The 24,630-nt window shown below is 47.6% G+C and overlaps 1 protein-coding gene across 1 annotated transcript in view; it reads right to left on the reverse strand.

Moving 5' to 3' along the window:
* The window catches only part of SLC18A2 (solute carrier family 18 member A2), a 35,706-nt gene that overhangs the window by 307 nt on the left and 10,769 nt on the right, over positions 1 to 24,630 (reverse strand). Inside the window, exons 5-14 of the mRNA XM_067709280.1 lie at positions 24,480 to 24,572; positions 23,694 to 23,783; positions 23,543 to 23,586; positions 23,412 to 23,472; positions 20,673 to 20,768; positions 10,228 to 10,306; positions 10,008 to 10,059; positions 8,677 to 8,740; positions 6,827 to 6,946; positions 6,554 to 6,687 (exon numbers count right to left, since the gene is read on the reverse strand). Coding sequence (XP_067565381.1) covers positions 6,554 to 6,687; positions 6,827 to 6,946; positions 8,677 to 8,740; positions 10,008 to 10,059; positions 10,228 to 10,306; positions 20,673 to 20,768; positions 23,412 to 23,472; positions 23,543 to 23,586; positions 23,694 to 23,783; positions 24,480 to 24,572 — 833 coding nt within the window. The remainder of the gene's footprint in view (positions 1 to 6,553; positions 6,688 to 6,826; positions 6,947 to 8,676; positions 8,741 to 10,007; positions 10,060 to 10,227; positions 10,307 to 20,672; positions 20,769 to 23,411; positions 23,473 to 23,542; positions 23,587 to 23,693; positions 23,784 to 24,479; positions 24,573 to 24,630) is intronic.

Genomic DNA, 24,630 nt, shown 5'->3' on the forward strand with positions numbered 1-24,630 from the left:
AAGTGCAGATATATTAACTTACTGTTTCATAAAGAGAAGATAGTCTTACCCTGTTTCTAAGGATTAGTAGTTTGAAAACTACATATAGTACCACCCACTATCAACCAACCAGTAATTTGGTGCAACTGCCAGGTGCCTTCCCTAGAAGGCCTGGCGTTCTAAACTGAAAATTCCAGGCAATAGGAAGCAGCAGCAGCAGTCTGCAGTATTCCCATTATACCTGCCAGGAGCCGTAAGTCGATTTGGAGGAAACTGTACGCTATGAAGAAAGAGATATGCAGGTTAGGTTTAGGTTATACTTAGAATCTTTGAATTAGGGTGGGGGGATCCTGGAGGTCACCCAATGCACCTTCACAGTGGGAACACTTAATAAGGAGGTCCTCCCTCCTTAATGAGGCAAGCTCCCGTGTTAAAAACATCCCTGAGACTAGACTAAAACCTGTCTCCATGTTTCTATTTGTGGATCAAGTTCTGATTCCAGCCGTCTTCACAGCCTGCCCTTACAATATTTTAAGACCACGGCCATGCCCCCTTAGATTTCCCTAGACTAAGCGTCACAGGGCCCTTATCTTTTTAAGAATGGCATTTCAGAAGGACCTCTCCCCAAATCCTGGCTGGCCTCCTTTTGCTCAAGTGTATTTTAAAAAATACATTCCTGGGCTTCCCTGGTGGCGCAGTGGTTGAGAGTCCGCCTGCCGATGCAGGGTACACGGGTTCGTACCCCAGTCCGGGAAGAGCCCACATGCCGCGGAGCGGCTGGACCCGTGAGCCATGGCCGCTGAGCCTGCGCATCCGGAGCCTGTGCTCCGCAACGGGAGAGGCCACAGCAGTGAGAGGCCCGCATACCGCAAAAAAAAAAAAGAAAAAAATACATTCCTCTCATGTACGTAAAAATCTTGTGCACTCCCTTATTGTTACCGAAAACTTTCTTAAAGGTCAACTGATCCTCAACTGATAAACATCCTCAGTTGATGCGCACTGTAGTCATCATCCCTCACCAAAGTGTACAGACCAAGCACGTAGTCTGAGTGTACAGCTGGGGTTTATCATGCCAGGACTGTGCTAAGCATTTTCAATGCAATACCTCAACTTCACAATAACCCTATGTGGTAGCTTGATAACCCTCCGTGTAGGCGCAAAGGTTAAAGAACTTGACCAAGGGATGTACAGCTAAATGGGGCAGATACGAGCCCAGGCAGCCTATGCCAAAGTCTGCTCTGGCGATGCCCCACAGGACAGCAGGAGTGTAGAGCACAACATCAGCTGCAACTGAAATGAATTCTCTCATCAAGAACGTCTTTCAGAGTCTCCTCCACGTAAACTATTCCCTCCAGTGCCTTTCTGTGCAGTTTGAAAATCTAAATGGCAACATTTATCTGGATTAAAATTTATCTTCTGTTGGCCTGTTGCAACCTATCTTGGCGCTTGTTAGCTACACCCAGTTCTTGTCCCACAGATCTGATAAGCTGCTATGTCTCCACTCAAGTGCTTAACCCATTTATCATTTCCCAAGAAATGCTAAAATGATCTGTGTGGCATGTTAAGATAAGGACTTCCAGGGCTTCCCTGGTGGCCCAGTGGTTGGGAGTCCGCCTGCCGGTGCAGGGGACGCGGGTTCATGCCCCAGTCCGGGAGGATCCCACATGCCACGGAGCGGCTGGGCCCGTGAGCCGTGGCCGCTGTGCCTGTGCGTCCGCAGCCTGTGCTCTGCAAGGGGAGAGGGCGCAACGGTGAGAAACCCGCGTACCGCAAAAAATAAATAAATAAATAAGGCCTTCCAGGACCCTCTGAGTTAGGCTGCCAGCTCAAATTGTCAGCTGCAAATTTAACTCTATTTTTTTGATTGTGCTTCTTGCCAAGTGAATTGATACATGGACTTCATAAAGAGCTCAATTTCTAAAAATAAGTAATTGAGGCAACAGACACTGTATACCAGGACCATTCTCCCCACGTGGGTGTGTGCTCGTAACACAAAAGGTCTAGCCACCAAAGAGCTCGATGTCTTGCCTCTCTGGATTAGTGATCCTCAAAGAAATGTGCCCAAGAATCACTTGAGGGGGCAGGTTAAAAATGAAATCCCCCGTCCCTACCCTCACACGAGGGTGAGAAACGCGCTGCGAGAAACGCCGCCCGACTTACGTGGCATTTTCTAGGGCACAGTAGGGTCACATGGCTGACAGCAGCTTACTGGGCACCTACCAGGTGTGTGTGTCAGTGCCCTCAAGGTCCTCTACCAGCAACTTAGGTACCTCACTGCACACCAGTGACAGGTTCCATAGGGTTTGCAGGTGGAGTGCTCACTGTGGGTTAAGTGCTCAGGGAAAGCAATGTGGAAGCGATGGGGGTGGACTTGAAGCTTGAATGATGGAAAGGATTTTCACAGCGAGGGAGTTGGAAATGAGCGTGGCAGAGGTTATTTACCAAACGAGACATTAAGTAAAACAGCCTGCCTCCCCACCAACCCCTCCACCCCCTATCTGATGAGGAGGCACAGGGAGATGTTCACGGGAAAGCCCAACCGGGGCCAGACTACAGGGCCCCGGATGCCAGGCAGGGGCCTTGACCCCAGGCCCACAGGCAGCGAAGCAGGCTTGGGAAGGACGGCCATCATTCTACCTTATCACAACTGCCTTCCGTCCCTTGGTTGTCCACCGTTATACCTAACGGTATGTACATGTAGACGTAAGGACCTCTGGAACCTAGCACTGGGTATGTAATACGGACTCAATTAAAAAACTGCATTGCAAGGGAAGTTCAGTCAGACCAGTTATCTGGCATCATATAGACTTAAATAGAATTTATCAATTAACCAAACTGCATTTGTTGATACTACCTATATCAGGTTAAGAAGTTTTCTTTCTTAAAAGATCATCTGTTGCTTTTAAAACCTAGCTTACTGGCTTCTGAACCTCTTTTGAAAGATTTATTGTGCCATAGTTGTTTTTTTAAGTTGTACATGATTAAGCCAGATGGCATCTAATAGCCCAAAAGTGCCACGAAAAGAGGGGCATGAACAAGATCAAGTGGGTAAGTCAAGTGCATGGGGGACGCATGCAGAGTGGCCTGGGGAGAAGCCTGGTAATCAGAGCAGTGCTCCGTGCACTGCTGTGTGGAAAAAGGTGTGTTTGACTCTGGACTGAAGAAAAAGTAAAAAAAAAAAAAAAAAGGGGGCGGGGGGAGGGCATTTTCATCTGAATTCAGGGCAACGCATGGTTCCTGAGAGTTGAGCCCTGGTCCTACCAAATGCCTGGTTTCATATCAGACACAGGAGAGTCAGAATTTCCAAACTGGTAAAACATGCTGGACCAAGTGAGGTGTAAAAATAACACAAGTACAAAGCTGGGACAGTGAAAAAGTAAAAGCATTAGGGCTTCCCTGGTGGCGCAGTGGTTGAGAGTCCGCCTGCCGATGCAGGGGACGCAGGTTTGTGCCCCGGTCTGGGAAGATCCCACATGCCGCGGAGCGGCTGGGCCCGTGAGCCATGGCCGCTGAGCCTGCGCCTCCGGAGCCTGTGCTCCACAACGGGAGAGGCCACAACAGTGAGAGGCCCGCGTACCGCAAAAAAAAAAAAAATTATTTACCACATCTTTTAAAAAAAAAAGTGATGGTTTTGCATCAGGGTCACCCAGTAAAAGAAAGCTGCAGTCCTCAAACCACCTACTTTCCTGTCTGGGCAACAATTAGAAACTTCAAGAGTAAGACCTAAGAAATGTGCCCTATCTTTAAAAATAATTCAACCTGAAAAGATAAAACTCCATTCCAGAACACAGCTTTCCTCCTCACTGGGAATTCTGACAGTTAGAGGCTGTAAGCAATTGTCTTATAACTGGAACACAGTTTCCTAAATGACAGAGTTGGTGTTTCTTATACTTGCAGAGGAACTGGAGTAACAGGCTTTTTTCTCTGCCTGTATTGATAACACTCATTATTTAAGAAAAGAAAAAAAAGCAGAAATCCAATAAACCAAATGGAAGAAAAACTCAAGTGCTCACAAACTGGCTCATGACTGGATAACTTATAGGATCCATAAAATAGCACTAGAATTTTCCATTTCTAGCTTAAGTCCAAACACCACTTAATCAGAATGCTTACTAATGAAAGAATGATTGGCCAAGGTTTGTATACCTTCTTCTGGCTCTCAGGTCCCCTGCATTTGGTAACTGCTGATCCTGAATGCCAGCACTTGTGTGTATTGGATTTTCTCAAGTGGGCAGTAATCGATCGTCCTTCCACCACGGCACACACTGCTTCCTGCCCTCACTCCCCTCATCATCCGGCGCTATTGGTTTCCACCTGGTTCTTTCCTGCTCTGCCTGCACAGTGAGTAGCTGCCACCTTCGCATGCTGCCATTATGACAGTCAAATGGCGTCCGACACGATGCATTCAATTATGGGCATCAATTATGGGCAGGCAGATGGTGCATTCTCTCAAGTTTGTAATGATTCATCTTGCCGGGCACTTATTAAGGATTTTGACATTTTACAGTGGAAGTGGCTTCTGGAAGCCTGTCATTCTTGTTGCTTTGCCTTTCAGAATCGTGTCTTCCACTTCCTTCAGCACTCTTCTTTTTAAATGAACTAAAGCCTTAGTTTAAATGTGGGAAGAAGCACTGAGGCCTGACTTCCGCCCATCACATGGGGACCCCAGAGTGGGGGCTGGCAGGGCAAGCTCACCCTCCCTGGTCCCCTGACCTCATCCACTTCCTCCAAGACCTCAGATAAGCCCTCACACTGCTGCCAACGAACAGATAACACAACGGCCACTAACGTCTGCTGCTCGGCGAGGGAAGTCCACTGGGCAGCCCTGGGCTCTGAGAGTAAAAGGAGGCTCTCATCTCAGAGAGGAAGAGAGGGAGGAAACTGGGGTACTGCTGGGCTGACAGAGTAAGTCAGGGTTAGGTGAGAGCAAGAAAGGAGAGTGGAGTGAGATGGGAACGCGTGACAATTTATTGAGCATTTACTGTGTGCAGACTCCGGGGTCGCACTCCACTGGTATTCTTTCATTTAATCCTCACAACCACTGTGTGAGGTTGAGGCTATGTCTTCCCATGGGACAGACAGCTCGGCTCCAGGGCTGCCCGTGCTGGCCCTGCACTGTCTCCCGAGTCTTAAACAGTCTCTTGGATGACAGGAGCATTTGTAGGTGATTTTTTCTTTTCGTCAAATAGGGTTAGGAGTAATCTTCATTCGGCCTTAATCAGATTGATACAGTGGCAACAGGACAAGCGTTGTTTTCTGTGGTTGCACAGAGAATTTTCTGACCCTGATTGAGGCCAAGGTACTGAGTTGGGGTCGGACAAACAAAGGTAGACAGGAAACTTAGACAACCAGGCTGGAAAACAGGAAGTGCCCCAAGAGAGATACGACATAGTGCTACGGCTGTGGCTGTTCGGAGCTGGCAAGCACAGGCAAAGAGGAAGAGTCAAATGGCTCCAGAGTAATTCAAAATCACCTACTTAAATCCTATCGAGTAAAGGGCACAAGACCAGTGCTCAGTGCTGGACATATTTTTTAAATATACTGCACATATTAATAAATACAGAAAGTGCCCAAAACAAAGACTGCACACAACCTAACTTCAGGGTCTGTGTCTCTCTTTAAATCCACTTTAGGGATAATCACGTAAAAGGGCAGTCAAGAAATGCCAAAGCCTTAAAACCCATTTCAGGTCAAACATCAGAGAGAACTTCTGACGTACTCCCTAGGAACAGCAGCAAGGGAACCTCACACCCATTCCTAAATGCCAAATACCATCTCCCCCAGCCTTGTTTCTCTCATTCACCTTTAACCTAAGGCCCTCATCTTTCAACTAGACGAGTGTCTATCACCATTTGATGTTTTAAAAAAAGCAGCAGCGGCGGCACCAAACCAGGTCTCAACGCTTATCAGAAACGGTCAAATGACCCATGCATTTCAAGATTCAAATTTAGAATCAATAAGTTTGAATTTATTCAGAAAAGGAACACTTAACACTCAATACTACATCTTGCCTATAACTACGATTCTGGTCATGAAATTACGAACTTAAACGTTATACATACATGCTAACATGCGCCCAAAGGTGCATAAACAATATTTTTCCATAAGCGTCTGTTACCTACATGAAAACCATCTCCTGAATCTTATGCAGTAAGGACTAAGACACTATTACTGAAAGCTGTAAGGGTTAGGAGAAAAGCAAACAGTACCAAAAATGGCTGATCTTAGAAGCACAAGAGGCAAAAAAGTTATCTTCAAGACTTTCAAGAACCTTAGAAAATTAAATTGAACAATCCCTGTTTATATTTGGTTGATGAAAAGAGCTATATTGGCTGCTAATCTATGTACAAAAATAATTTCATTCTTCAAAATATATAAACATAATGTTTGATACAGTAAAACAAGTAGCTGCCCTATGTGGTATAAACTAAAAGGGAACTCTTACCATTTACATTTGGGGAGTTCTGTTCAAAAGGAGCAGAAATATATTTTAGAACTAAGCCATAAGACACTATCCAGGAGACCATGCTAAAATTATCCAGAAATACTTCATTGCATCCCAAAATTTGCTTACCATTTTTTCTTCCTTGGCAGGTGGACTTCGGAGAAAAAAGCAGAGAGGAGCAAAAAGAATATCAATTATTCCAATAATTCTCATGAGCCATGGAAATCCAATTGACTTTGCGATAGCCCCACCAGCGGAAGGACCTTTCAGGAAACAGAGAATTAGATAAAGCTCTCTCTAAATGTCTTGTAGGCAGAAAGATGCAAAGGTTTAAATAATTTTCAGTAGGCATTATCAATCATGCACTGAGAAAAAGGTTGTTTTGAAAGCCAATGTCCTTACCTATAGCATATCCCATACAAAATGCTACATCGGCAATGGCATACACGCTCCCATAGACGGACACGTGCCGCAGGTCAACCAGGTAGCCCATGATGGGCATCATTGACGAATCCACCATGCCTGTGGACAGTCAGGGAACACAGTCTATAGAAAACTGATGGAAACCAATAATGAGCTGAATGTCAGGGACTGTGTCCTAAACTCACGACCCTGCCAAGATCTCTCACTGCTACCTGCAAGTCTTGAGGCAAACTCCCTGCAACATACCTTTGGCTGAAGACAGACTGAAGGCGCTTGAGGCTGAGACTGGAACCCAGACCACCATCTGCTGTTCTCCACCTTGCCTCACCCTTGCCCTCCGCTGTCTGGTGGACAGCGCCCAGTCCTCTGGTGACTCACCTGCCATTCTTCAGATCCAGAGGGATGCTGGTTACTGGCTGTGTGGACCCCAAGCCTGCTTCCTGTGGGTGTTTTCCTGATTCACTATTTTCTGGTCCACTCGTCCTTTGCCCTCAAAGAGTGGGCAAACCTACATGCCTCACTCAGCTCCCTCCCCATCCACACTGTGGCCTCACACTTAGATTATGAGAGTTAAAGTTGGAAAGTATTAGGGAGAATCACAAGGAACCAGAACAGGAAGGAGTCTGAGGGATCATCCTGCCCTACCCAGGAAATTAAAATCGAAAGAGCTTTGCTCATTTAGTTGCCTAAAAAAACCAAAACCGCCACCACCACCTCCAAGACCTGTATTAGAATCTCTGGTCTCTTGAATAGTCGGGGACAGGAAGCATAAAGGAAACACACATATATTCAGAGTTCTGGCCCCAAATCCCTGGCTGGGTGAGCACTGTCATGCCTTCTCTCTCTGAACGTCAGTCTCCCCATCGATAAAATGGAGATGATAATGACTGGCTGAATGAGGTGAGGGCTGTGAACATGCCCAGCAGGGCGTTCAAATGACAGACCCCTTACCCGAACACCCACCAGGGGCAGGAGGGTAAGGGACATTTCTTTCATTCAACTAGTATTTGCTGATCACCTAACATGTGCAAGTTGCTGGGACACAGGGGAGAACAAAAGGAACAAAGAGTTGGAAAATAAATTACGACTGTGATTGAGGCTATAAAGGCACTGGGAGAGGTTATGTATACACATACATACAAGCTAGGAGAACCTAACCTGGTCTAAGGGGTCCACAAAGGCTCCACCCTTTCCACTGTACCAAAGAGTCAACTCCTGCCTTTACCCTGTGACAGATTTACCTTTACTTTTATCATGATCAATGTGTATATTATAAATGAGAAACAAAAAGCATATGCTATTTATCCAAAATATTAACAAGGTTTTTCCCTAATGTATTACTTACTGTTCCTCACATTACTGCAAAGACTCAACCCCTTTGCCTGTGAAAATTCCTGCAGTACAGCTGGTCATCAATACATCAGTCTACCTTTTCTGTACCAAACCTTATACAAAAAATACACGTGAAGTCTCTTTGTCCCCCAGCCTCATATGAGAAGGTCTGTGCACAGATATGAGCCCAAACAAATGGATTCTGAGGAAGCAGCTCTCCTGTTTGCCCAAGCTCAGCAGTGGAGTGTCGCTTTGCTTCTGTAAATAGCAGGCTTTTATATGCCCGGTTTTCAGGAAATAAATGACTAGTACATGGAAGCCAGTACCTTTCTATGGACGATCTACAAGCCGTACATGAGCTAAGCTGCCCACAGCCTCCTGTCAAACTTCTAGATATTTTAGATTGAGTAGCTATAGTCTGCCCAAGTAAGAGGAACTCTGTCTTAGTAATGGGAAAACAAAGTTTTAAATTTAGGTAAAAGACTCGTGTGACTTACCAATTGCAAAACCAACTCCAAAGTTGGGAGCTATGAGTCCATAAATGTTTTTTGCAAGAGGAATCTGTAAGAGAAAATAAATGTTACGCTAAAATAACATGCTGGGGCTTCCCTGGTGGCACAGTGGTTAAGAATCCGCCTGCCAATGCAGGAGACAGGGGTTCGAGTCCTAGTCCGGGAACATCCCACATGCTGCGGAACAACTAAGCCCGTGCGCCACAGGTACTGAGCCTGCGCTCTAGAGCCCGCAAGCCACAACTACTGAGCCCGCATGCCACAACTACTGAAGCCCACGCGCCTAGAGTCCGTGCTCCATCACAAGAGAAGCCACTGCAATGAGATGCCTGAGCACTGCAACAAAGAGTAGCCGCCACTCTCCACAACTAGAGAAAAGCCCACACGCAGCAACGAAGACCCAACACAGCCAAAAATAAATAAAATAAAATAAATAAATTTATTAAAAAATAAATAAATAAAATAACATGCTATCCAACTCTAAATCATCTTGGAAAGTCTTAAAGATATGATTTCTTTGGCCTGTTATGCGTGTTCCCTCCTGGAGCAAGTAGGAGGAGAAGCAGGATGAGGTTTGGGCAGAAGTAGACCCTCCAAATCGTTAACAGTTGGAGTTGAAATGGGTTTTGTGACCACCACGAAAAGCTAGTTCACCGCCATATGTGAAAGTTCAGCCTCGTCCATACACCATTTTTGAAAAGAACCATAAGGTCTCATTTGGGATAGATACTGGCCTTTAATAGAAGATGTTTTATTCTAGAAAAACATCCTGCTATTGTTTCTGGCTAGCTGCCCTAAAGTGTTTAAGACACAGCGATGTTTAAGATGTCGGGGAGCGGGCTACAAAGTGAAATAAAAACTATGTAATAAAACATTCTAAATAATTTCCAACCAACATGAAGTAAAAATAAACCCTTTGGAGAGTCTTGTCCAAAATTTTTAAGATGATAAAAAATGATGAGAGGGCTTCCCTGGTGGCGCAGTGGTTGAGAGTCCGCCTGCCAATGCAGGGGACACGGGTTCGTGCCCCGGTCCGGGAAGGTCCCACATGTCGCGGAGCGGCTAGGCCCGTGAGCCATGGCCGCTGAGCCTGCGCATCTGGAGCCTGTGCTCCGCAATGGGAGAGGCCACAACAGTGAGAGGCCCCCGTATCACAAACAACAACAACAAAAAATGATGAGAAGAAAATGGAAGATGTAATAAAACTCAGTCAACAAACTTCAAATTGCTATAAAATATTTCTTGGTCATTCTTGCCCAAAGCAAAAGTTTCATTCACAGATTATTTCCACTTGCCAAATGTCATCTTTCACTCACACATAAAATGCTGAATCCAACAATTATCATTCCTAGAAGAGCACAAAGCCACCTGTCAAAAAACAAAAAAGCACCATCAATACGTGATTTCCGCCCCCATCCAAGTTTTCAATGGAAATCAGAACAATAAGTTGTAATCGTGAAGGCAGAAACACTTGGAATTTTTTTTTAAAGAACTACATTATTATAACAGAGTGAGTGTTGTCTCATTTCATCTTACCTCCCCATCTTGTGCGCAAGGATCCCAAAAATATTGGTTCCAATGAGATAAGAAATACTAGCTGGTAAGAAAGCAACGCCTGCAAATGTATGAAAAGGACACCTTATCGGTACTGATATCAGTCACATGTGAGAAAAACTAATCATTGTGAGACACCGCGCTGGTGATTAGAGATTAGAGCTGATGAAATGAAGCCCTGGGGCCTGCACCCAAGCAGCTAATATCCGGCGGCTGCCAGAGCCCATCTGGGCCCCACGCGGCTTATCCGGCCGCCCAAAGCTGCCGAGACGCTCCAGAAATGAGATTCCTCCCTCTATCATCAGCTTCATCTCGCCTCCACCTCTGCCTGCTGGCGCACTTTACCCGGAGATGACACCAACAGCTCCCGGCATGGGCAGCGAGCAGTGGTGGCATCTGCTTCTGTTCCCCACACCCCCTTCATGATTTGTACGACAGGAGAAAGACATGGGCATTGACAAAATCGAGGAACATTAAGATGAGGGCAAAAAAACATTAAAATTGTCCCACACCCCTTCACTCACATAATCGCCACAGTTTTCCCTTGTAAGTTTTACATACGTAAATAAGTGTGTGTACACAGGATTTAGGTTTTTTGTTTTTCAAAAAAATCTGGGATGATACCTATGGTCCTACATCCTGCTTTTCTCAATAACCTTCATGAACATCTTTCCATGCCAGAAAAATAAATAAGTAAATGTCTACGTGGTCATCTTTTGTGGCCAGAATGGCTTGCCGGTGACTCCTGATTCCCAGGGTGAAGCATGAAAACCATCTCTGAAGCCAAAACTTCAAAGCAGGGATGCAGGCCGGCTCAGGGCAAGCCCCAGACAAGCTACATCTTTCTGAAGCGAGTGGGGTGCTGAGCTCACGCATGTGACTCGGAAGCCAGCGTATGTTATTTTCCACGGACAGCAGATACAGTTGACCCTTGAACAACATGAGTTTGAACTGCACAGGTTCATTTGTACGCAGATTTTTTTTCAATAGTAAATACTACAGTATTACACGCTCCATGGTTGGTTGAATCCACAGATGGGGAACAGCAGCTACAGAGGAACCACAGACACGGAGGGCCGACTGTAAATTACAGCGGATTTTCATCCGTGCAGAGGGTCTGCAACTCTAACCCCCGAGTTGTTCAAGGGTCAGCTGTACTCTCAGACAGCAAACACCCACTTCCCGATTCTCAAGCCCAAAGCATGGGATTAGGAGGCATGAAACAAGGTGTTCATTTCAGCTGGAAACTTACCACCCAAGGCTTAATTAAGTGGGTCACTTGAACCCCTCAGAGCCCAAGAGACGGTGACAGCTCCTACTGCACACACCTCACGGGCAGGCTTTGAAGGTCACGTGGCAACGTGCGCAAGCCTGACCCTGTGCCCTGTCACTCCACACAGCCCCCACTCACCATTCACCCCAGCCTGCTGACCTTCCCCAAACTGCGGTAAGCTCCCGCGGGCAGGGACCCCTTCATCTGTCTCCCGGCAGCCCAACTCCACGGTGGCACACAGGAGGCGCTCAGAACACGCTGACCATTTAGAGGAAAGACCCTGCATGAGGACGTTCACTTCACAGAGCTGGAAGTACTCAAGGCCATCCCCTGAAGGCACCCCCGTTGGTCCAGCATGGACTTACTCCACGGGGCAACAGGCAGGGTGTGGTCGGGGGCCCAGAGTCCTCCTTTCTTGACTTTCAAGCTGCGGACGGGGCCAGGCACGCTTTGGAGCTCAGGTTCCAAGTTCCCTTTTCCTGTTCTGACACAGCCTCAGCATCGTCTGCCTCGCCAGGACCTCCACCACCTCACACAATCCACAGAACCTGCCTCTCAGAACTCAAAGAAACCTCAGTGTGCCTCGGGGAGGAACGGGGTCCCAGGAGGGGGCCGTCTAGCTCTGCTGGGAAACCTGGGGCCGGGACCCCACTACTCTTCCAGACGGCGCTTCAGGGGCGCCTCCTACTACAGGGCAGCATCTTAACACCAGCCCTAAGCCTCCCACCACCTCCACCTGCCGGCCCTGGTTCACATCCCAGAGCCAGGAGAAGCTGGCTCAACCCCCTCCCCTAGCCCCCCGCCGGCGCGTGGGAAGAGTGAGAGGCATCCCTCTTGCCACTCAGCTTTCTCGAGGAAACACGGCCTCAGGCCCTGGGTTGTTCCCCAGCAGCAGGGCGCCTACTGCGGCCCCCTCTGTACAAGTTTACGTTATTCTCGACCTTGAAACCTGGTTCCCAGAACTGCCCCAGCCCACGATGGGCACACAGCACAGGACCACTAGCATCTGAGGAAAAAAAGAAGGGCTGAAGGAATCCTACAAGCCTCTTCTGAGGTCCGGCCCCTCGGCCGCGCCCCTCTGGGGCAGCCGCACAGCGAGAGTCTGTGGAGCCCCAGCGGCGCATGCGCTCACCGGGCTTGCCGCGCAGAGACCTGCGCTTCCTCCAGGGCCCCGACCTCGCCTTCCTGGGGTGCTTTCCAGCCTTCGGCAGGGCTTCACACTCTCACCAGAGGATCCCCCCAGGTTCCTTTCAGGCCTTCATTTGTGCCTGTGGAGATTTTTTTGAATCTGCGACTAATTGGACATCTTTATCCTTCCCAAATTTGTATCACCGGCAAACACAACAAGACTTCCCTCTAGGCCTTTCCCCAGCCGCATGACAAGTGTTGACTGGGGCTGGGCCACGCGCGACCCCTTCTCTTCCCCTGGGGTGCCGGTGCCTGCTCACTCGCCTCTGCTCATACAAGAACGTTTAACCAAGAGGGACCACCCACCTGCCCCTGGTGCCTTTATGGAAAGTCTGGCTTTGACCACAGGCTTGACCTGCACACGAGGGAGAGGCCTGGACCATCACAAAGTCCACAGAGAGCTGATCCTGGACACGCAGCCCCAAAGTGACCGTGAGAATGAAGCCTCGGCCTTCTTCCGAGCTCCGGGTGACCCATCCCTGTCGTCCCCAAGGGCTCAGCTAGGAACCAGAATGGGGCAGTGGTCCCATCTGGACTCTCCAGAGGGAGGCTCGGGAGGTTGAAGTCATCACATCCCAGAACCACAGGAGGTTGGCCATCATCTTGTCTTTGCCACCCAGCCAGGCTGGCACGGGGCATGCCTGGGGTCACAGCTGGCTGGGAGCAGTGTGGTCCCCCACCAGCAGGCCAGTGTCCTTCCCTCCATCCCACACTGCACCACCACACCTCGTTAAAGAACCAGAAGAAAAAGTCTGTTTCCACCCTTGTCTGGGGCCTGCCCCTCAGAGCCTATGCTTCCCTTTTGGGGTCACAGCCCTCACCATGAACATGAACTTTTTGATGCCCTAAGCCTCAGGGTGTCAGGGAGAAGTCATCTGACCCAGGACTTGAGGTAAAGAGACGCCATGATGATTCTCTCTCCACCAACCCAAACCCAGGGCCACGCCCCAGTGGCAGCACAAGGAGTCTGAGGGACGGGCTTGCAAGGGAGCCTCTGGAGTAGGGATGGCCGCGTCTTTACCTCCCCCACAATGACGGCCCAAAACACCGCGTTCAACAAGAACAATCGTGCGTCCCCTACGCAGCTCATAAGACTGTTTTGCTTTACTTCAAATCTTACAGTCTTTCTCCAGAAACAATCAGAGAAGCAAAAGGTAGAACGGCTTCCGTTTCCACACTGGGCTGGAGAGAGCTCACACAGGGAGGGGCTGAGCTGCCCGGGCCTCCGGGGAAGTCCTGTGCCACCTCCTAGAGCTGCGTCCTCGCCTCGGGGACAGGCCCACCCAGGGGCCTTCTCACCCAGGCTCGGAGGGGCCTGAGGCGCTCAGGAGAGGGGGCCGCGAGGTGGCAAGGCCCACCTAAGAGGAGAGCTTCCCCTCACTGGAGATGACACTGCAAACGGGAACAGAAATCTGATTCTCTTGAGGAAACCCAAGTCTAGCTCTGAGACGAGGAAGGAGCCATCTCACTGGTGGAAAGGTACAGGGTCGGGGGAACATCTGGCCGGAGTGATAAGCCCCACAAGAGGACCTCCTGATGAAATCTAGGCAGCCTGCGGCCTGCTGTCTAACCCGGATGGCCTGGGTCCCTGACTGACGTGAAAGACTTTCTACAGAAAGCCTCGGGCTGTGTCTGGAGAAGAATAGGGCAAAGCAGCTGGAGAGCGCTGCACGTGGCCAGGACGTGTTCAATTAGGGTGATAAGTCAGTTAAGCGGAGAAAACAGAAACACCAGGAAAGCGTCTCTGCCCAGGAGCACGTGCAAAGCCAACATGGGAGCTCCACTCACAGCCACGCGCCACCGACACAGGGAGCCTCCTGAGGAGACCTGAAGGCGCCGATCAGCACAGGCACAGAGGGAAAGAGCCCTAGAAAAACAGCTCCCGTGGTGTCATCCGCCGGTACCAGCGCCGAGACACGAAGAATGTCTCCTCATCTTTTGCAAAGCTGCTATTCGCTAACTCGAGGACAGAAAAAGTCCACCCCTCCTGCAAAGTGGTGAGCTCTCCTTAGAACCTTTGAGAGCCTTTGGGTTTCCTCTGCTCTCTCCATGGCCAGGAAGTTCAGAGCGAAATTCCTGCTAAGAACTAGCCTTAGTTTACCTCCCAGAATCTTTCCTGCTTCACTGAATGATTCGTTGTTGGGGGCCTGGTTTGGTTTGGTTTTGCGGCATAATCCCCAAACCATGCAATTCACCGTTTTAAAGTGCACAGTTCACTGGGTTTTAGTATATTCACAGGGCTGTGCAACCATCACCATGACTTAACTCCAGAACGCTTTCATCACCCCCAAAAAGAAACCTCACACCCTTTAGCAGTCCTTCCACATCTGGCCCGACCTCCAACCATTTGGGGCTTTTTAATGAAGGATTTTGGGGGTTTTTTAAATGAACGAACACAGAAATTCAATGCAGAACCCAAAGGGACTAGTGCTCAGGCCAGGCCAATTGGAGTGAGGCCGGAAGATCAGGGACCAGCCCAAACCAGGAGGCAGCATCTGCCAGGATGCCTCTGCAAAGGGAATGCAAGTTCACCTGAGGAAGGTTGGGAGCACTAACAAGTGGGCTTATTCAGAACTGAGAGTCTCCATCTGAAGATGTCAGTGTGTAAGGTGCAAGAACTATGAAAAGAAAATAAACCCCTAGGAAGGACAGTTGATAAATTCTTAAAGAAATGTGTGTGTGCGGGGACTAGCCTTCCGTGTACTAAGCAGTATTCTCAAGCTAATTAAATAGGAGGGTATTGACACAGGAATACAAGCAGACAAACGGAACATAAGAGAGAAATCCAGAAACAGACCCAAGAACACACAGTCATTTCCAGCATGACAGACGTGGGAAATACCAGATGGACTCCTAGGGTTCCTGGCTGTAGGGCTGGCCAGCCATAAAGAAAACAGTAACACCAGATCCCTATCACACACCTTACAGCAAAATGAATTCCATGTAAATCCAAGAGTTTAATGTAAAAAATAAATCACAAATTTACTGGAGGAAAACATAGTGAAAAAATAATCTTGGCATAGGAAAGGCCTTCCTGAGCCTGAATTGAAAAGACAATGACGTAAAGGGGAAGCTTGCTAAATCTGACTCAGAGCATTTTAAATGTTCCGAGTGGTAAAAAATTTAAAAAATTTAAAATAAAATAAAATAAAATCCCACCTATAAAGTCAAAAGACACACAACAAAGGGCAATATTTGCAAAACATCTGATAAAGGATTAATAACATACAAAGAACACTTAAAATCAATTTTTAAAAAAGGACAAAACTCAATAGAAAAAATGGGTAAAGGATATTAATAAGAAGTTCACAGTAAACGGAATAGATATGGATAATAAACATATGAAAAGGTGCTCAATTTCACTCACAAAGAATTTGTAAAACTAAATCAAAATGAGACCCCATACAGATTGCCAACAAACACATGAAAGAATGCTCAACATCATTAATCATTAGAGAAATGCAAATCAAAACTACAATGAGATATCATCTCACACCAGTCAGAATGGCCATCATCAAACAATCTAGAAACAATAAATGCTGGAGAGGGTGTGGAGAAAAGGGAACCCTCTTGCACTGTTGGTGGGAATGTAAATTGATACAGCCACTATGGAGAACAGTATGGAGGTTCCTTAAAAAACTACAAATAGCGGCTTCCCTGGTGGCGCAGTGGTTGAGAGTCCGCCTGCCGATGCAGGGGACGCAGGTTCGTGCCCCGGTCCAGGAGGATCCCACATGCCACGAAGCGGCTGGGCCTGTGAGCCATGGCCGCTGAGCCTGCGCGTCCGAAGCCTGTGCTCCACAACGGGAGAGGCCACGACAGTGAGAGGCCCGCGTACCACACACACACACACACACACACACACACACACACACACACACACACACACACACACACACACGTCATGTACCAAAATGTTCAATGCAGCTCTGTTTACAATAGCCAGGACACGGAAGCAACCTAAGTGTCCATAACAGATGAATGGGTAAAGAAAATGTGGCACATATATGCAATGGAATATTACTCTGCCATAAAAAGAAACAAAATTGAGTTATCTGTAGTGAGGTGGATGGACCTGGAGTCTGTCATACAGAGTGAAGTCAGTCAGAAGGAGAAAAAAAAAATACCATATGCTAACACATATATGGAATCTAAGAAAAAAAAATGTCATGAAGAGCCTAGGGCTAGGACGGGAATAAAGACACAGACCTACTACAGCATGGACTTGAGGACACGGGGAGGGGGAAGGGTAAACTGTGACAAAGAGAGAGAGTGGCATGGACATATATACACTACCAAACGTAAAACAGATAGCTAGTGGGAAGCAGCGGCATGGCACAGGGAGATCAGCTCGGTGGTTTGTGACCACCTAGAGGGGTGGGATAGGGAGGGTGGGAGGGAGGGAGACGCAAGAGGGAAGAGACAGGGGAACATATGTATATGTATAACTGATTCACTTTGTTGTAAAGCAGAAACTAACACACCATTGTAAAGCAATTATACCCCAATAAAGATGTAAAAAAAAAGAGACCCCCTTTCTCACACACTCGATTGGAAAAGATTGATAATACCCGTGTTAATGCAATGCTACCAAATATCAAAATGCCAGTTTAAGTTTAGGAATTTGCCCTACAGATATATGTACTTCCAAACATGCGCAGAATACGTGGAAAGGATATTTCACTGCAGTATGGTTTCTGATGGCAAAACTGGAATGGACCTAGATGTCCAGCAATAAGGACTGGTAGAAAAAGGTATACGGTGTATAGCAAAGGTATGGTATAACCTTAACATGGAATAAAAGGCAATCAGAGCAGAAGGAATGATGGCTTTCCAGTTAAACAGGGCAGACTGAATCTACGAGCTTTTCTCTATTCCCACTCTAAATGCCATTTAAATTTTAGTAAAGGAATAAAAGAAAACTATAGACCCTCCCCCTGTCTGCCCAAGGAAAGGCAAAATGAAAGGGGAAAAAGCAACGAGAGGGAGGAGCAAGGGGAGGGAGAGCAGAGAGGGACACAGCCCAGAGCACTGGAACCTTCCACCTGCTCACGGAGCAGGCAGAAGCAGCAAGACCTCTGTGCCTCAGAACCCAGAAAATTAAGGAACTGAAGGCTCCAGGTACTGTGAACATAAGGCTGAGGGCGGAGGCTGTCAACCAGAAAGAGAGCGGTTGGACCCCCCAGCCCTCAGTGGTTCACCTAGCAGGAGAAGGTTTCTTTAGAGAAACTAAACTGAAAAGGTTCAGGGAACCCCAGGCAGCATGGAGATCAGGGATGTCACAAGAGGCTGAAATGGGAGGTGAAGAGAAGTCTTCCTACTGAATGGTAAAGGGTGTCATTTCAACATCCCTCCACCGCCCCACACATACACAAAACCACTTAGGGCAAATGGGAAAGGGCTCTTCAAAAGTGTGATACGATGCCACCAACTGTAAAAGTTCAATAGAGTTTAGAGGAGGAGGATGAAGAAATCAATGGAAATAAGGGAAGGCAAATAAGAAATTAAGTGTAAAACACAGAGGTCCCAACATCCAACCCACCTGAGTAGCAGAAAAGAGAAGAAAGAAAATGGAAGAGGGGGAGGGATTAAAGAAATAATACAAAAAGGTTTCCCGGAACTGAAAGAAGGGATTTCCCAAATGAAGAGGCTGAACAAGCAAGTGCCCAGCACAGTGGAGGAAAAGACTCCCTGCAAATCAGCTCGTGGATGCTCATAACCTAGAGAGGAAGAGAAGATCCTTCGAGCTCCTACAGAAGATGGGGAATGAGGACACTGGCCTCCTCAACAGCAACCCTGCGTGCCCGAAGACAACAGCAACCCTGGCCTCAAGACTCTGAAGGAAAAGGAAGTCCAGCCAAGAATTATACACCCAAACAGACTAAGTCAACCAAACTCGGGATAAAGTTGAGGGAAGCATAAAGATGCTGCTGATAAGCAGGACCCCAGAGGACTTTACCTGCCGTGCACCCCCTCTCAGGAAGCTGCTGGAGGACGGGTTCCAGCATAATGAGAAAGTAAACCGAAAGAGAGGAATACAGGAGAGGAGGATACAGGAAACAGAAGAGAGGCAAAGAAGACGCCCAGACATTAGAAGAGGAAAATCTCTGGATGGCCTAGGGAACAACTCTAGACTAGAGCAGGAAGTCAGAATGATGTGGGACAGATGTCCACAAACAAGCAAAAACACAGAAAGGTTAGGTCTGTGGAGGTACTTGTCCATATTTAGAGGGTCTTTCATCTCTGCAAAAGAGTTTGAGGGATATATTCATAAATGCTACACAGAAAACTAAGAAAATAGAAAGACACCATAATTACTAACTCCAGGAAAAACAGAAAGTTTGTAAAAAAGAAAAGAAATAATCACAGAACCGTACAGAGCTCGTCTTTGAATAATATTTACATAGTCACAATAATGTCAATACTGAATGCCAATCTAACCAAACCTGTAATACAATTGTTTCAGGAGAACAGAAGGTGAGAAAACATGTGAGTTGGTTGGTTGATATTTTCAGGTAAAGCAATAATGGCATTAAATCCTCATCTACTGTATTAGGAAGCTGGTGGACAACGTCAGAAATTGGTAAATCAAAAAATAGGAGTGTACACATTATTTAGAGACATAAAGGAAATTAGCAGAAGAAACAACTAAAAGAGTTGAAGGTGATCAAATCTGAGGAAGAGATTTGGAGATGAGGAGGCATGGGGCAAAGACTGCTGCTTTTTCATTATGATTTTATAACATATTTAACTTAAAAATTGTGTACATGTGTAACTTTGATAAAAAAATAAAATTTAATTAATTGTGAAAAGTCAATCTACCCATTTTGACACAGAAACATAGAAAAACAGGAGGTCACACAGTGTGTAATGGCAAGATTTGGGTTTTTCAGGCATTTCACAAAGATGGTGATCAATGCAGAACAATGGAGGAATAGACACACAGAACTATTAACAATGAATGTCACAGAGGACTGGGCTGGGACAGGGGGAAAGATGAATATGAGATTTTTACAATTTTTACTTCCTCAGTCCCTGTACTTTGATTTTTTAACAATAAGCATGAATTACTTTCTAAATAAAAAATACTTTCAAAAATTCATCCTCTTAAAAACAGTTTGTAATGGATAAAGAAGATGTGGTACATATACACCATGGAATACTACTCAGCCATTAAAAAGAATGAAATAATGCCATTTGCAGCAACACAGACCGACCTAGAGATTATCATACTAAGTGAAGTAAGCCAGACAGAGAAAAACAAATAGCATGTGTTACCACTTATATGTAGAATCTAAAATATGACACAAATGAACTTATTTAGGAAACAGACTCACACACATAGAAGATAAACCTATGGTTACCAAACAGGGAAGGTGGGGGGAGGGATAAATTAGGAGTTTGGGATTAGCAGATACAAATTACTATATATAAAATAGATAAACAACAAGGTCCTACTGTATAGCACAGGGAACTATATTCCATATCCTATAATAAACCATAATGGAAAAGAATATGAAAAAGAATACATATATGTATGTATAACTGAATCACTTTGCTGTACGCCAGAAACTAACGTAACACTGTAAATCAACTACACTTCAATTAAAAAAAATAAAACTACGTTTGTTGTTCTCTTTCCCATGAATGTTATTACTGTCCACATATATTTAATATAACTTGTCCAGTTCAGAAGTGTGAGGAAAAGCTGAATGTATTTTTCATCTCTCATTTCTGCCCAGGTCTGATGCCTTGATATTAATTATGCCTCTATCAGGGGTGATACAAAAACTGGAGCCAAAACCAACCCCAAAGCTCATTGCTAACCTAAGCACTGACCCCATTAAGTGACAAACAGAAACAATCACTTTATCATCCTGCTACCGGCAGCTCAGAAGGACTACAATAATGAGACCCAACCTGCGGACAAAAATTCTAGAACCAGAAACTCGCGGCCCAGTCTTACCCAGCTGCCACTTGTGGGAACACATGGTCTCCATCATCCAGATGGGCAGGGCTGGCTCCAGCATGGCAATCCCCATGTTTGCAAAGCAGATGGACCCTTAAAGGGAGGAAGAAGGTTAGTGTCCTTCTGTTTTGGGTCTCAAGTGTCCCCTACCACTTCCAAACACAGTTAAATCCCATGTGCCCACAGCCAGACCAATCAGCTCAGATACCCAGAACGTCTACTTTTGTAAGAAAAAGACAAATGACAGGTCAAAGGGATAGTGGGGAGTGTTGCTTTTGAAATTATTATTATTACTTAAAACAACTAGAATCCCAGAGTCATAAAGTGTGGAAGTGGAGGGAGGCTTAGTGCTCACTAGGTTTAACCTTCCCAATTTATTAATGAAGAAATGGAGAAATCCAAGTTATTATTGATTATAATATTATTTCATTACTTCATTATTATTCATTATTATTATTATTCATTATTACATTCATTATTATTAATGAAGAAATCCAAGTTATTAATGCAGTAACTTGCCTGAGGGTACTCAGCACCTCAGGCTGACCATACACAGACTCAGGCAACCTGAGGCTCCTACACCTATGTTTTACTGTATAACAAACACAGATATTTCTAACGATGCCCTTAGTTGCCCAAAATTCAAGTGCATTCAGGGCAAACATGCTGTTGAGGGATTTTTTTTAAATCAGCTGTACCTATAGGGTATCCATGCAAATATCCATTATCACTGTGTTAACCAGAACACTTCGTAAATGCAGAACCACCTGGAAAAACACAAATTGCGTCCCCATTGTTCTGAGAGCCTCCTGCGCTGTGTGCCGTGCAACCTCTAATTTGCTAGACTCCTGATTCAAAGAACATTGCGCAATCATAATTAAGGTGTTTACATACGATGAAAGATTTTTTCATTCTTTGTAGCATTTAAAGAGAGAACATAAAAATGATGCTGAAATGGCTGGACTCCCCTCACCCACCTATTCCGTGTTTTCTTAAATTCTGTATTTGTCTATTTGACGTTAATTACAGGGCCAAGCTAACAACCAGAGTTGTTCAAGTCTCCCCTGTGATCCGGAACCCATACTCTGAGTCCCTGCTTTATCTAACTCTCACCCACCTCACCAGTATCTCCTGCCCTAAATCCACCCAGGCAACTGGGGAGAGCACCCAGACTGGAATTATTTAAACTAGCCAATCCTAAACTGCTTACCCTCCCCTACCTTTCCCATGGAAAATCCACTTTCTCATGCAAACGCCTAGGTTCTGGCCTGGGTCTTCCCCTCGCCCCTTTCTGCCTCCTGACCAAACCTAGTGCCTCCCCATGTGGCCCTGAGCAACGTGGCATGCCCCCTTTTCTCCAGAAACATAAGTAATAAAATCATCCTTTGGTGGTATTAATCTCTCCATGTCATCTCATCACTCAGTCGCCTCTGTAAACTAAACCCCAGCGGTACAAACGAGACACCGCCTGCCCCCCAGCTCCACCCCACACCCCACCATCCAGGCTGCCCGGACCTGCCGACAGCCTGACCCTGAGTGCCGGCTGGATTTCTATATTTCCTCCAAGGGTGGGTAGGGGTGAGACAGTGAGGGCCCAGGCAGCACAGCCTGCCCACACGTGTGCCCCAAGGTGCAGGGACTCGCATCTCTGGGCCCCCATCTCTCACCACACATGTCCTCACCCCCCAGTTCGGACAGCCAGGGCTCCAGGGGAATCTCAGCTCTGGAATGTTCCCTGTGTCTTGCTGGGGACACAGTGAGGTCCCCCTGCATGAGGAGGTCGCCACACCAGGCTTATAACCCTTTGGTCAACAGGCATGACAGACAAGGTCTAGACCAAGGCCTCTTATGTGTTGCCGGGACCAAACCCAGCAGTATACACCTTAACAAAAGCAGCCTGGGGTTTTGAAAGCGGCTGAATCTGAATGCCCTCAGGTGGGGCGTGCGTCACTTCACCCAGGCTCCCCCCAGCCCTAGTGTCTGTGACTGCTGCTTAGACACACCTACCCCTTCCTGGAGGGAACCCTGACCGGGCCTGAGGCCACGCTGCATGGATGCCCTCTCCGGCCTGATGCCGAGGGTCACTGCTGACCACTGTGTCCAGGCCCAGGCCGCGTAAGGCTAGTCCCTCACGAGGCAGCTCCAGGCCTGTGTCACTGGGGTGCTCCTGGGAGGTCAGCTGCTTGGATGGATGCAGCCCATTATCCTCCCCAAGAGCCACAGAACCCCAGGGCGTCCTTGAGCCCATCTCGGCCAAGAACCCAAAGGTGTCTTCCAGCCGCCTGTCCGCCGCTGCGCAGGACGCCCTCTGCAGAAAGAGAGGCACCCTTTGGCCCTCTGGGGCCCTGCTGTCAGTCTCTATTCACAGATGCCAAGGTGAATCAGAGCACCCCCTAAGGCACCGGCAGGGAGGCCATGGACCCATTCCAGAAGTTCAAGGCCAAACGACGACAGCCTCTGACACAAACACAGTGAGCAAGTTTGGCCCAAAACAATCCTCTGTGGAGGGCGTCTCTGTGACTCAGGCATCTCTGCCCCAGATGAAAAACAACAAAGGAGCCTGGCTGCGTCAGAAGTTAATGACAGAAGAAAACCATTTCTTCTGACGTGTAACCTCTTTGTGCCTTTTATGTTTTTCTACAGCCCAACGTTTCCAGCAGCAAAATGAACGCTGGTCCTCACCGCCCACCCCCACCGCCTGGCTGGGAAGAACCAGGGGTGCTGGGGGAGCCCCACCTGCGGCGATGAGGATGTACGGGTCCTTCAGCAGGGTGGTTAGCGGCGTCCCCTTCTGGCTCTGTCAGGGACAACAGGGGTTAGAAGAGGCCACGCGGCCACCACAGCACCCGCCTTGCCCCGCCGCTCACCTCTGGCTGCACCCGGGATGGCTGGAGCACGAAGAGCTGAATAGCTACAGGAGAAAAAAAGAAGAGGTGTGGCCCCCAGCACCTGCCCACAGGGGTGCCAAACTCAGGGCCCCCAAGGTCACGGCCAAGGGGTCCACGTGGACTCACTCACCTCCATCCAAGAGCACCAGGGCAGCCAGCACCAGGAACGGAGCTGTCTTCCCCACAAACTCGTACAGCACACTCCCAAAGGGGGGGCCCACTGCAAGGAAGAGAGAGAAGGGCCAGGGCCGGGCCCGGGACTGATGACCGCCCCCTGGTCTAGAACCATCTTGCGTTTCTTCCTCTACTTTGTTCCAAACACTGTGTGGGGTGGCCACCCTACATTCTGTTCAGGACTGTTAAGTTGCCCCGGCAACTTCCTCCAAGGGGTTTCACACCTGAGACATGGAATCACTCCCAAAGTAAAGGTCAGAGGAAATAAGACCCAGGCAACGGAAGTGCACAGGAAAATGGGCCAGTGAAGACTTCATGGTCATTACACAGCAGCACAGACAGGGACTGTGGGCTCCAGATGAAGGCCAGGAAAGTAACAGAAAACGGAGAGGACCTGGATCTCTCAGGGAAGGTGTTTGCACCTGGTCTGGGAGCTCAGCCAGGGCAGGTGGAGGAGGCAGGCTCAGAAAGTGGGAAGGTCCTCAGGTGGGTGGTAACTCAGAGAATGTTCCAGAGGAGGGGCCTTGGCAGACCATCCCGTTCAAAGCTTGGGCTTACACCTGGGCCCAGGAGGGAGGTCTGGGGAGTCCAGGTCCTCCCAGGTAAGGACTCTTCCCACCATTTTTCAAAGGCTCCATGAAATTAGGGAAGAAACAGTGGACACTAGTGTGAAAGGGGGCTCACTGTCCAATGCCAGATAGGCCCCTCCCCCCAGGTGGCCCCCACAGTGGCCCTCACCCACCTAAGACCCCCATGGCCAGGCCTCCCAGGGCAATCCCCATGGCATTGCCTCTCTCCTCGTCATCTGTGTACACGCTGGCCAGCATGCCCATCCCTAACAGGAAAAGAAACAGTGACAGCCAAGCTCTGGGAGCAACAGAATAACCATCATG

The sequence above is a fragment of the Pseudorca crassidens genome, chromosome 16, assembly GCF_039906515.1.
Source record: "Pseudorca crassidens isolate mPseCra1 chromosome 16, mPseCra1.hap1, whole genome shotgun sequence".
In the NCBI taxonomy this organism is placed as follows: domain Eukaryota; kingdom Metazoa; phylum Chordata; class Mammalia; order Artiodactyla; family Delphinidae; genus Pseudorca; species Pseudorca crassidens.